At 39.6% G+C, this 14,407-nt stretch overlaps 1 protein-coding gene across 12 annotated transcripts in view; it reads right to left on the reverse strand.

Annotated features, from left to right (window-relative positions):
• Positions 1-14,407, reverse strand: part of AGPAT4 (1-acylglycerol-3-phosphate O-acyltransferase 4) — a 1,398,816-nt gene that overhangs the window by 547,260 nt on the left and 837,149 nt on the right. For 11 of the 12 annotated variants that reach the window (XR_003793727.1, XR_003793728.1, XM_029224043.1 and 8 more), the window contains one exon: positions 1,225-1,361. Coding sequence is in view for 10 of the 12 variants with exons in the window: in XM_029224043.1 (XP_029079876.1) it covers positions 1,225-1,361 (137 nt within the window). In the remaining 2 variants the exon portion in view is untranslated. Of the gene's footprint in view, positions 1-1,224; positions 1,362-14,407 lie in introns of those variants that run through there. The other variant, XM_029224051.1, reaches the window with a different exon arrangement.

Below are 14,407 nucleotides of genomic sequence, written 5' to 3' on the forward strand. Positions count from 1 at the left end.
GGCGTTTAGCTTAAGGTGGTTGAGACAGGTTTGAAAGACTAGGTTTGGAAAAAAGAACATCTTATTACATATGTTTTGGGGGTAAGAGGTATCAGACTTCTATACAGAAATGGTGAACTTATATGGACACTTTGTTAGCAAGACATTTAGTATGTGAGTCATACAGCAATAGAAATAAATGCTTTATGCTGCTCTTTTCTGGCTTCTGCGGGGCCAGTGTTATTGGAAAAATAGTTCGCTAATTCTACACACAGACTCTATTTTTTGATATATAGTTAATAGTCCCAGAAGACTGATCTCAGTTTTTTTTCTCATAACGTCACTATTCAAACACTAATGAAGGGTTTGCTTCCCAGGCTCTGGAGACATTAAATAATGAATTTTGGGGAAAGGGCTGTTTTGTATGGATCTGGGGAAGTGTGAGGGCTAATAATAATAATGCATTTACCACGAAGTGAGGAAGAACAATCTCGAACAGGGCTGCGCAAGATAGATACGTACTTCACATCGTACCCACGCCACACTAGCCGAATAATTCATTCTAGTTTGTGAGCATCAAAATATCCTTTGGCCTATGCCCAAGTAGAAATACAACCACCAAGTACATTCAAATCTTATTTACCAGTAAGTCTCCCGTTTACAGCTTCATGCAAACCCCACGGTCAGAAAAGTGAACAAGTGGATTCAAGCAGTGGGTTCCATTGCAAGAGTATCCATCACTTGTGGTTAGATATGGACTTTGTCATTAAAAGAAAGTGATAAATTGGGAGTGTGGGATTGACATTTACACACTGCTATATTTAAAATAGATAACCAACAAGCACCTACTCTACTAAGGGAACGAGCACAAGGACCTACAAGCACAGGGAACTCTGCTCAATATTCTGTAATAACCTAAATGTGGAAAGAATTTGAAAAAGAATAGATACATGTATATATAACTGAATCACTGTGGTGTACACCTGAAACTGACACGTTTTTAATCAACTATACTCCAATATAAAATAAAAATTAAAAAAGGAAGTGATGGCTCTAGAAATAAATGCCCCCTGCTTGCATAAACTAATCTTGCTTTAATTTTCTTGCCTAGCGATGTTCAAACAGATGTCTGAATTTTCAGCCCCTCAGTAGGAATGGGTATATCTAAGATAGTTTTATTTCAGTAATTTTCCTCTTTCTCTTCTTAATCAGAATTAGAAATGGAGGGAAAAGTGCTAGACTTACCCACACAAGGTAGAGAGTAACCAAGCTGACGGTCGTGGACAAACTGCCGATCATTGAGTCTCGTCACACAGTACAGGTGGAAACAGTCTAAGCAAATCACGTGGCGGTAGTTGCACTGGAAAACCAGGACCGGGCTTCTGGTGGAGGTAAAGAAAGACATTTCCTCTAGTCCTTCTAAGGCTGGCAGGCAACGTGTGGTTTAGAACACTTTCTGTAATGTCATAGGGCTGCTTAGGGCATGCTCTATGTAAAGACCTGAGCTGCTAAGCACTGAGCTCATATATATCAATGCTACATCTTAAAAATTGGAAACACCTTGTGAGCTATAAAGAAGATTGATTTTCTTAATTTTATATTTTTTACATGACCATAGTTACCAATCAGCTATTTAAACGCAAGCTCAGATACAAGCTCTTCCTAGAAGCCTGCCTTGACTTATAATTCCCGATTAACCTACTCATCATTCCATCCACTTACATATATTTTGATTGATCCATTATTACATTGTAGTATTGAAAATAGACACTGTCTTCTTTACATTGATATTCTCATAGCACCGGGCATTGTAAGGTTTTAAATAAATGTTCCTTGAATTTAGTTATGATAATATATAGAATCTGAACTTCCCCAAAGTCGAAAGAAAAATTACTACTGCATCAAACAAAGTAAATGTGTTAAACAGTCATTCACATTTCATTGGCAAATGGAAAAGTAGAATTTAGAAATAAAAGATTATCTAGCAGAGATCCTTCTACTACAAGATTTTGTCTATTGTGCTACCCCCATCCACCCAAATATTCAATTTCTTAAATTAAAGTTAGGGGATTACTAACAAATCAACATACACAAGTCCTAACAATTTTGAACTTCCTTAAAACACTTTGTAGAAAAAAATATCTCCTGAATAACCACGTTTTTGCTAGTAAATGAACCACATGATTTTATGACAAAAAGGAGACAAAATGAATATATTAACTTGAGATCAGCCCCAAGGCAGTTCTAATAGTAAGAAAGTCATTGGATTTTACTTAGATAAACCTATTTTCTATGTAATGATAACAAGATACAAAGTATTTTTCATTTCATACCCAATTCTTAACAGATATAAGAGCTCTTCACAAGCCCTTTCCCTAAAAAAAAAACTGATATTAACATTAATATTAGAAGATAACTCCTTAACAATTACAAGATTTTCAAAATTCTGTTTTCCCTCTTATTTCAAAACAATATATAACACAAAACAAAATGGAAAAAAAAACCTTGGTATTTTAATGTCTTGGATCTACAGGATGATGGTCAATTTCACCTAAGCATCCCTGAGGTTTTTATGTGTTTTCATTTCCCATCTCTGAGCCTACTGATGTCCCTTCAGGGCCATTTCCATTCCCAGGGCCTCTTTCAGTTAGGTGATGACTGTGTTCTGAACTTTCAGCCTCTTCCCTTCTAACAACTTCCCCCTTGAAGATGATAAAATATAACGCTTTCCTATATCTAACAGGAGAGTCAGGCACACACGCACACAAGTGCATACACACCTCATTCCCTCTGTGTGACCCTATAGAGCTGCTATATCTTGCCTCCTTCTTTCAGAGCTAAGTTCTATGAAAAATGTTCTTCATTCTGATTTTAGCAACATGGTCGACTCAAACTTTATGGACTCTTGATCTGTTATCAATACACAGAAACACTGGAGAAACTATGAGAACATTTATTAAAATGTTCCTATATATAACAAGGTTAAAAAGAAAGCTTGGCAATTACCCTGTAGAAAATATAAAAAGAAAACTCATATAAAAGCCAAAGCAGTCAGTATGGACTGTGGACTCTGCCACAGTGTCCCAGAGAGATGTTAAGATGCATGGCATGTAGCCATTGATCTAGCAAATGTGTTCTTTTCCATCCCTATTAATAGAAGAATAGAAAGTGCTCTCTTTCATGTATGGACAACAGTACACATTTATGGTTTTGCCCTTCTGTTAAAATCTGGTCAAAAAGAACTTACACTATCTAGACAATTCAAAGAACATCAGTTTCTCTGGTTTATTGATTACATCCTGCTATTTGGAACAGATTAGCAAGAAATGGTAAATATACTGGAGGCCATGGTGGGAGATAAACTCTATGCAGATTCAGGGGCCACCTACATTAGAGAAGGTTTTTAGAGGTCTAATATTTGGGGCATGGAGGGACACACCTGACAAAATAAAGGACACAGTAGTCACCTTGCCCCTCCCCTGCTAAGAATGAAGTACAAGGTAATCACAGGCTCCTAGGACCCTCAGAGGCTGTGGTTCCCACAGAGTGAAGCACATGCTCCTGGGGACACAGGAAACATCCCGTGGAAAATTCAGCTCCAGTGGTACCGGTTCCCTTCAGCCTCCTTAAACTGGAATACAGGCAGGAAGGAAAATTGACCATCCTGGCAGGGATAATTGACCCTAATCATCAGGAAGGGCAAGAGCCGCTGTTACACATGGGGGCGGGGAAAATTCACATGGCACCTAGGTGGTTCCATTGGGACATCTCCTGATACTCCTATGCACTTTTAATGGCAAATGGACAAGGGCAGCAGTTATGGCTTAAGAAATGCATGGTGCCCAGGATTTGAGACCCTTTAGGATATATATTATATATATATACACACACACACATACATATATGTATAGATGCATATATGTGTGCATATGTACACATATGCATATTTTTATATGTAGACATATAGAGATAGAACATATACGTATATGTTGATAGATAATAGATAATGATAGAGATAGAGGTAGTATATGCACGTATTTCAGATAGAATTATCAGTTAGATTTCTTGATGTAGTTATGAGGTAAGACTGCTCATCTCTTAAGAATATTCTTAGTATTTATGAAAAAGTTAGGTGAGTGATAAACACGACACCCACAGAAAGGTTATTAATCATCTGAGAAAATGAAATGAGTAAAAATCACATCATGGCTGGAGGGACTACATAATTAATTTCTCAGGAGCTAGATGATACAGGAAAGGGGGAAATACTGGTATTTATGAGCACCTACTTTGGGTTAGGGGCCTTGCTAGGAACTTCACACATTTTTTTTCCATTTCACTCCCCTAAAGTCAACTCCCCTGACTCTACTATTCATCGTGTTCCTTTCTCCACCTCCGCCCTGTCTGTGGGCATGGTCCTAACCTATCTTAGCATACTTCTAGCTCCTTTACTCCTAGACCCATGCTCCTTATCATGCATTCCTATAGTACAATATATTCAGATATATTTATATTGAAATCAAAACTCCAAATTTCAAGGACCAGTTCAAGTGTGAAGACCTCCAAGGGACTTTCTCTGGAGCCCCATTCTTTATTAATTCTTTCCTTTCTCTTTACCTTTTATCCGAAAGGTCTATTCTCAATGTGTTTCAGATATTACCTCTTCACTTTTATTCAAGGTGAATACTGTCAACATTAAATGAAAAGTCATGAAACAACAGAGGCCATTCTTGTTTAACCCTTTCATGACCCAAGCATCACCATATACAGCACTGAGCCCATGGTAATTACACTATCAACAGTTACTGATTGTACCAGTGGATAAATGAATGGAATGTTTTTACTTTATAATTTCTCTGCTCCCCATTTGTACATTTTTCACTCAATTAATTATTGAGCATCTACTTGGCTAAAGAAGGCACTTAACAAATACGTGTGGAATATGGCACTGAGTGAATAAGTAAACACTTTATAGTCAGAATTGTTTTAAGCATTGGGAAACACACACACATACACAATCTGAAGGCATAGTTGGGTGACACAAAATGCGTGTGGAACAAGTATTACAAGGAAACATATGCAGTCACTAAACTCTGTCGCCACAAAAGCTAGGAGAGGAGGGAAGTAAGACTCAGGATGGTACCATTAGGGAACCTGAGCTAAATTTAAAAGGATGGGAATAGTGACATCGGGCCACTGGAGAGAAACATGGCTCCTGGGCAAGGGAGGAAACCCAGACATAGAAAAGAATTCTTGGAACAAAAAAGTAACCAGTTGGGCTGATTGAGAGAATGTATCAGGAAAAGAGTAAGAGGAGAGATGACAAAGTTGGACACAGAGCAGATACTGGGCAGGGACAGTGGCATAGGGATTCTAGGAGACAAACCTAGTAGATAACCTCTAGATCATGGAATGTGCTGAAGACATCTAAGCATGGGAAGGGAGTGATTTTTTAGTAAGTTTAATTCCAAGGAAAGCTTGGAGGGAAAGAAATTAGAAGTTGTGAAAAGTCTTTGGAGGTCATTTTAATAATTCAGACATGAGTTACTTAGGAATTAGACCATGGTGTGCTGGTGGTTCTAGGAATGGAAATGAGAAGATTGATAAGAGTGACATTTCTGAGGAGGACCTGCCAGGACCTGCCATATGTCATGTGGGTCTTTTTTTCCTTCTGACATTCCTCTGTGCCCTTTGCTCCAACCGTACATAAATGTTAATTGACCATTCTAGAAAATGATTTTACCCCAGTGAGCCAGGTTATAGAGCAGTTAATCAAAGGTTAAATAAACTTCTCAGCCATATGTAAAAGGAATTATAAATGCTGTACTTGACATTACTTTAGAGTTATGTGTAAGCAATGATTTCCCTGCTTTTATTAAAGGAGTGATCCAAAGACCCTTTAGTCACAAAGTATTAGGCATAATTGAAGGAGTCTTAGTAAAATATATGGTGAGCCATTCACACACACGACACAAAGTAGAATATTGTTCTGCAGTAGTTCAAACATTTAAACTCTTGTAAAATTAGTTCTCTAGTACCTACAAAATAGTATCAATTTTTTTCATATTTGTCTGATAAAATGTGCAGTTTGCTCTCTACCTCATTTGTTCTCTCTCTCTCACACACACACACACACACAATTTGCTCTTCTTTACACGCCCTCTCTCTGCCAAAGTCTATCTATTTCTCTGTCTCTGTCTGATTCTTTCCCACACGTACATTTTCATTTATACCCATTAAGAGAGGGGCTGTGGTTCCAAATTCTCAACTGAATGTGACACATACTGAACACAACGTGCCAAAAATTTCAAGATATGTAAAGCTAAGGAACCAAGTCTAAACTCTAAAGAAAATAAAAACTAATAGCGTGGGAAGGAAAGGGACACACATAATTGTAATACAGAGCAGGATATTTTAAGTTATGTTAGAGATGTAGGAAATGGTAAGCAGCCTCCAAGATGCTCCCCAATGATCCCCACCCCCTGGTATTCATGCTTTTGTGTAGTTTCCTTCCACATTATGTGAGGCGACCTGCTTGATCTGTGGGGAAAATGCAGAAGTACCAATATGCGACTTCCAGGACTATAGCAGAAAAGACACTACAGCTTCTGTCTGTGCTCTTTCCTGGGTTACTTGCTCTGAAGAAAGTGAATGGCCATGTTGTGAGGACACTCAAGATGTCTATGGAGAAGTCAACAGGGCAAGGAACTGAGGCCTCTTGCCAACAGCCAGCACTGACATGGCAGCCACCCAAGTTAATCATCTCTGAGGCAGTTCCTCCAGCCCAAGACAAGCCCTCAGGGGACTACAGACCTAGCAGAATCTTGACTATAACTTCATGACATGCCATAAGCAAAAACCATCCGGATAAGCTGCTCCCAAATTCCTGGCCCACTGAAATTGTGCAAGATAACACTGACTGTTGTCTTAAGACACTTGGCTTTGGGATATTTTTTTTTATGCAGCAATATATAACTGACACAGGCTCAGGGGAGGAAGAGATCATGTTAAGATAGCAGATCAGAAAAGAATTCATAAAAGTAGTGGCATTTGAAGGAGGATCAAGATTCCAGTACATGGAGATGAGAAAACATTCCAGGTCAAGAGAAGACACGAAGTTGCAAAAGTACAGGGCATGGAAGAGGGAAGCTGAGTTATGCAGTACAGCTTGTTTCTTCATTTTCCCCAGTGAAAAGCAAAATTAAATATAAATATTATGTTTAGGGGCAGTAGAATCTGAAATACAATGAAAAGCAATGACAATTAGAATGGAAATGTTAAGTACAAAATCACTGCGGAGATAAAAAATACAATTTCCTCACTGGAGGGGAAAAGTTAGCTCTTAAATTTAGCTAACTCTTGACCCTTGAAACTTCACATGTTGTTTTTACAGAATTTAGTTTGTGCTGCAGTAACACAGATGTTATGCCCCAGTTAGCAATCTTTCAAAGCTCTCTTCAAACTCCCTGTGCATGAACAACTATGACTCCTGGGAATTTAATAAAGCATTTGATTAGAGAAAAATAATTAGAGGGAGAGAGCTGCACCATTAAATAACTTGAATTTGTCTTCTTAACAACTGTCACTTTAAATCCCTTTTAGTTAGAGATAGCTTATAAACAATAAGTAAATAAATGACTGAACTCTCAGAAACCAAATGCATTTTCATTTCATCTATATTTAGCCACATTACCTACTAATTGCCCAAATGCACTACCTACAAAGAAGTATCCAAGCAGGCGCCTGCCTGCGGACAAGCCAGAGATAACATTTTCGCCCACACATGTCATGTGAGTTCATTATTTGAGTTAGCCAAGTGAGCAGTCCCCGTCACTGGAGAGGCCCCTGATCCAAGATACTAATTGATAGATGCAACCTTTAGAAATTAAAATAAACTTCAACAGTTGAATGACCTTCAAAAATTCCTCCCAGCAGCCAAGTTAAAATCCCGAAATAAGTTCGTTTGCCCATTAGTCACCTTGGAATCAGAATCCTATTAAGGCCCTGGCAGACCCCGAACAAGCTCATCAACCGCCTCTTCCGATTTCTCCTTGCCTCGTCTGCTCATGTTCTCGTGGCTTTATCTGGTCCGCTTTGCTGCGCGCACACACACACACACACACACACACACACACACACACACACACTCATGAGCTGGCTCCAGCTCTGTAAGCTTAATTGCAGAGGTCCCAGTATTTCAGCGTACACAACATACCCAGGATGAAGACCCTTTATGTTTACATTTTTGAATCACTTTCATTCATCCATCCTGCCAATACTTTAGAACAACCACTAGATGCCAGCCACTGTCCTGTTGACATCACATAAAACTGAACAAGGCATGGTGCTTCCCCTCAGGGTCCTACAGGATTGAAGACAAAAAAGTAATTGTCTCAGTGTAGTAAGTGTTACCATAGGGATGAGTTTAGAGACCACCTAACTTGTCTCTGGGGTCAGTGGAAGGGCTTCCAAGAAGGCTTACGCCTCAGAGCATTCAGTCCCTGTAGAGACAAGACACTGAACAAACTAAATGGCTTCCCTTGTTGATAAAGGCTTTGAATAAAATATATAAAATGATATAGTAAATATGTTATAGCAGTATCATTCTAAAGTAGCTTTCATCATGGCAGGTCTTGGCCAAAATTATGAATTAATTACCCAATGCCAATGTATTAAGACCCCAGGTTTTCCTGTTGTCTTTCAGAGTCCTCTGTAGGTTAGATTCACTGCACAATATGTATCTCCCATATTGTCAATCACAAATCTTTCTGTTTCTCTCAGGTCAGTCTCTCTGCAGCTTCTGGACCACCTTTTTCTTTACGCTCTTATCCCTATGTGTAAGATTCTTCTATTTGTCTTCATGTTCAAAAAAAAAATTGTCAGGGTTCAGCTCCAATCCAACCTCTTTTAGGACGCTTTTATCAATAAAAGGCTCTAGCTAACGTGGATTCTCCCATTCCCTAATTTCCTGTAAGGCTTCTGTTTATAAAGCATCATTTTGTATTCCATTTAGTATTTTGCTGCATATCATTCCTGTTCTTCTGTATAACTTTTATGAGCCCATGTCAGGTCCCCCTACTCAAATTCAACACATAGTAATTGGGAAGCTCCTGTGTGCCGGTTCTTTTGCTTAACATGGGGACGGGGAGATACAGGTCTCCTCCTCAAGGAATTCTATTTGCTGGTGAGATAAATAAGTCTGGGGCACTTTGGGCGACTAATGAGAAGCAACTTAATCCAAAGGTGGTCAGGCAGAGAATGTTTCCTAAAAAAGGACAATATAAACTAAGACCTAAGAGGCAAGAATGAGGTAGCCTGACCAAGAAACTAGAGGGCAGTGAGAAAATATGTAAAAACACTTAAAATGGAATAAAATTGGTTAAGGTTAGGGAACCATGTTGTATAATTTCATATCACCCCCTCAGCCTCTATCAAAGTTCTGAATTCCTCCAGAAATTAAAAACGAAACTAAAAGGTAAAGATACTGCTTCTACAAGCCACATAATGTAAGTCTATGTTTTAGGTTTATATACTACCTTAAGTGTAGCTGAGTTAGACTGTTTTGAACCGTTAACAATAAGCAGGCTATGCAAAATAAAAATATGAAGCCATGGTTACAAGAGGGAATTCATGGATTGTTAATTTCCTCCAGATGATGTCCATCTTTGAGAATACCATTTGACTTTAGTAAAGCTTGTATACCGTATTTCTAAATATAACTATTGACAGGTTGAACCCAAATATAAACTATTAACTTCTAGAAGTTTTAGATTACAAACATTTCAATATATTGACACGTATTACAATGAAAAAATAAACACCTTTTCCTTCTTTAAAAGTATCAATAAGTTAAATTTTTTAAAAGCAAAGCAGTCAACCCTCTGTTGCAGTAATTCATTAAAATGATTTGATTTCCCAGCAACACCCCAACTTTTCTTGTTAAGGCATTTATACTGCGAAACAGACGCTGATAAATAATTGTAAATAGCAAGTAAATTATAATAAAATAATTGTTGCATGTAACAAAATGAAATTACAAATTCCAAAGGGTATTGGCCTATGGGACGAAAATGTATCTCATGAAAAATTATCATATTTCTTTCCTATCCCCCAACTAATAGAATTAATTTCAATTCTCAAAATTATATTTATGGGTTAAGTGCTTCTGAGTTATAATCTCAGAGCACACTCTATTCCGACTGTCAGTGTGTGTAGTTAAAGGAAGCTGAAACCAGATTCAACATAAAATACTTTCGGGGTCACATCGTTTGCATAGAGCTGTTGTGCGGCACAACTATGTAACCACTGGAGATGCCATCTGTAACACATACCAATTCATGCACATATCTTGTTTTTGTTTTTTCTTTTGTGAAAAACAGCTAGGAGTAGCTAGGAGCTGCAGTAGCGTTCTGCTAAATTGAGAAAGATGTGAGGACAGATCTTGTTTAGATAAGAACCCCACTGTGACATAAATTATTCTAGTGTGTCCCCAAATCTCATGACAGGAAATATTAATGTGCTAAGAATCAGCCCAGTGGCTATGAATATTAGGAGGTATTTAACATAAGAAATTATTACTGACACAGAGTGGTTTAAAAAGATACGTTTTTGGGTTTTTTTTGCAACTAGTTCACAAAAACCTTGCTCAGAGGATTTCTCACTGGTCTTTCATTCATTCTCTTTTTTTTAAAAATTTTTATTCTATATTGGAGCATAGTTGATTAACAATGCTGTGTTAGTTTCAAGTGTACAGCAAAGTGATTCAGTTATACATATACATGTATCTATTCTTTTTCAAATTCTTTTCCCATTTAGGTTATTACAGAATACTGAGCAGAGTTCCCTGTATTATACAGTAGGTACTTGTTGATTATCTATTTTATATATAGCAGCGTGTAGATGTTAATCCCGAACTCCCACTTTATCCCTCCCCCCCCCCCTTCCCCCTTTGGTAACCATAAGTTTGTTTTCTAAGTCTGTGGGTCTGTTTCTGTTTTGTAAGTAAGTTCATTTGTATCTTTTTTTTTTTTTAGATTCTGCATATAAGCGATATCATATGATATTTGTCTTTCCCTGCCTGACTTAGTTCACATAGTATGATCATCTCCAGGTCCATCTATGTTGCTGCAAATGGCATTATTTCACTCTTTTTAATGGCTGAGTAATATTCCATTCATTCTTAAAATGAGTGAATGAATGAATGTTAGTAGAATGCTGGGTCTTTCATTCTTTTTATCAGAGAAACATTATGAACCAGGTCCTCTGAAGTAGAATAGTTTAAAATGAAGAACCCATCTAATAAAAGATTGTGACATCTTAAAACAGTTCTACCATGAAAATGTTTAACAATGAGGAGGTACTGTGAAATTTCTGAGGTATCATTAGATGGATTCGGCATTAAAATATTAATAATTTAAGAATTTTTGGTGCATAGTAGATAAAATTATTCTCCTAATTGAGTTGTTTTGTTTTACACAAAACAATGTGTTTTGTGTAAAGGAAAGCAATGTATAGCATGATAAAGTGTTTCCCTAAAAATAATAAAAATCAGCATGATATAGCCATACACTTCCAAACAGATTCTCATATAAAACCTAGATAAGGAATCCTGCAAAGGGGGATCCCAAGATATCAGAGGTCGGGGAGGTCGGAGAGAACCCTGGGAGGTTGTGAATGGCTGCACCACTAGCTGGCTGGGGAGCCCAGTTTTGCAAATGGGGATCTGTGAAGTGGCAGGTTTGCTCAGGCAATACCTGGAGACCTTTCGGATACTGAGATGTTAGAATCTTCAGCCTGTATGATCACATTTCTTCCTTCTTGTAAACTTGTGGAACTTAAACCTTACTTGAAACAATGTACAAAAGACACTTAGAATTCCAGCTTTACACCTCGCGAATGAAGGAACACACACATGCTGCTGGCAAGGCTAAAATCTGGGGATTTCTGGGATTCACTTCCTGGAAGATGTGTTGGGAGAAAGGCCCTGAGCCAGAATACTGAAGGAAAATCAGAAAAGCTATCTGGGTATTTTTTTAAAAAAAAGCAACAAAATATCTCATATAACTTTCAACAACTAGCAACTTAATTTTAAAGCGCTTTTTTCCTTGTTTTTTTTTCTAGTAAGTTAGCTGGAGCTTGGAGTCAGCAAGAGAGAGCGGCAGGTGCCTCGGTGATGCTCCCTGCTCCCACATGCCTCACCGAGCCTCTCTCACAGTCCCTACCCCAGAGCAGACAGTTATTTAATTGTCTACCTTCTCACTAAACCAGAGGTCAGCAAACCCCAGCTGGGGGCCAAATCTGCCCCCACTACCTGCTTTTGTAAATACAGTTTAATTAGAACACAGCCATTTTTACGTATCATCTACGGCTGCTTTTGCTCTATAAAGGCAGAGGAGGGTAGCTGTGACAGAGACTGTACAGACCGCAAAGCCTCAACTGCTATCTGGTGTTTTTGGGTTTTTTTTGCGGTACGCGGGCCTCTCACTATTGTGGCCTCTCCCGCTGCGGAGCATAGGCTCCGGACGCGCAGGCTCAGCGGCCATGGCTCACGGGCCCAGCCGCTCCGCGGCATGTGGGATCTTCCCGGACCGGGGCACAAACCCGTGTCCCCTGCATCGGCAGGCGGACTCTCAACCACTGCGCCACCAAGGAAGCCCCTACCTGGCGTTTTTTAGAAAGGGTTTCCTGCTCAAGGACTTTCCACCATTAACACAAGCACTGTCTTCTGGTATCCCCAGTGCCTGGCCTATGGCTGGTGTTAATAATGCATGTGTTCTGAATGACTCCCTAGCTGTTTGACTGGATGAATGAATGACTATGAAGGAATAGGGACACACAGGGAAGGCAAACAGGAAAAGCACCAGCGAGCCAGAGGTCAACGATGCTGCAGTGTTAAGAGGTGTGCAGCAGGTAGCTGGATTTGAGCTAAGCTTGCGATACTACTTTTCAAGGCTGCAAACATCATCTTCCTTCATCCAGGCCACTTCTTTTGATTAAGCTACCTGGTCTCATCCAGAGGGTGTCCAACGCTTGCAACACCGACATGATAGAAAGGAAAAGGGAAATGGACGTTGACTAGCTATGGAAAGTGATTGCAAGAAAATAGGATGGAACCATGTGATGGTGGCTGGTGGCTGGTACAGACTGGGTGGTCAGGGAAGGCCTGGAGAGAGGACATTTACACTGATCCCTGAATGGCCCGCCACGCAGAGATCTGATGCAAGAGGCTCCGGGGAAGGAGCAGCTGGTGAAAGGCCCCTTTAGGCGGGAACACCTGGGCATGTTTGAAGAATTAAAGGAAAGGTCAGTGTGATGGGAACACAGTAAACAAGGGGGGAGTGGAGCAAGGTGAGGTTAGAGGAGGTGGGAGCAGTGCGTGAAGCCTTTGTCTAAACAGGATTCGACTCTTGGACAATGTGAAGCCACACAAAATTTAAAGCAGGGATGCAACACGATGTCATTTATGTTTAAGAAAATCCCTCTAACTTTGCGTAATGAATGGATTACAGTGAGGCAGGCAAGAACGGGAGAGAGTCCCATGAGCATTGTGATGTCCTCCTGGGAGAGAAGATGGTGGTTTGGACTAAGTGGTGTGGCCAGAGAGACGTGGACGGATGGAGGACACGTTTGGGACAACATAGCATTTGCATGTCTCCTACCGAGCTCTTTTCCTCTTTTACTAACATTTATGAATTTCTCCATTTTTAGGAAACCTCAGGATCATGTCCCCAAAATCCAAGGGACAACTGTTATAAAATTAACACTTTCAAATTACCTTATATGGAGATGGAGATTTTTCCAATGGTTTCTAAACAAATTTCATTCAAAATCTTCACTTAGGGCCTAAATTAAATGATAGTGAACCTGATAATCAAATAGCACATTAATAAAAATTTAAAACTATAATTCCATTTCCTGTAATGTGCCAGGCAGTGGGCATAGTGTGGGGCACAGATCAAGGGACAAGAGATGCCCTGATGACCCACCGTGGGCTGTGTCAGCACCACCCACGTCAGTGAGGCTGAGGGGATCGGAGTCTCCAAACAGGGCACTGATATCGTCGATACCGGAGATATGCGCGAAGTAAAGCTGAGAAGATTCGGAGGTTAATTAACCCGAGGCAGAAAGGAGATTCAAGCACTTTGTCTAGCTTCTCCTTTTAAACATTTATTGGATGCCTCTACTATGCCAGGTTCCCTGCTAAGTGCTTTTTCTGCATTATTTATTTAATCCACTGAACCATACAGCCTCAGGAGGGCAGGACCCACGTCTGTGTTTTCTCTTCTGCAGTCTCACTGTCTAACACTTGTTTGTAGGGGGAGTTGAAAAATATTTGTTGAGTGAATGGATGGAGGATTCCCCTGTTCCTCTCATGACAGCAGCAGCAGTGAAATACCCCAGCACAGAGAGGAGCCGGTGAGGACGCGGA

Source organism: Monodon monoceros, unplaced genomic scaffold, assembly GCF_005190385.1.
Source record: "Monodon monoceros isolate NGI ecotype Baffin Bay Population unplaced genomic scaffold, NGI_Narwhal_1 Super_Scaffold_15, whole genome shotgun sequence".
Classification (NCBI taxonomy): Eukaryota; Metazoa; Chordata; class Mammalia; order Artiodactyla; family Monodontidae; genus Monodon; species Monodon monoceros.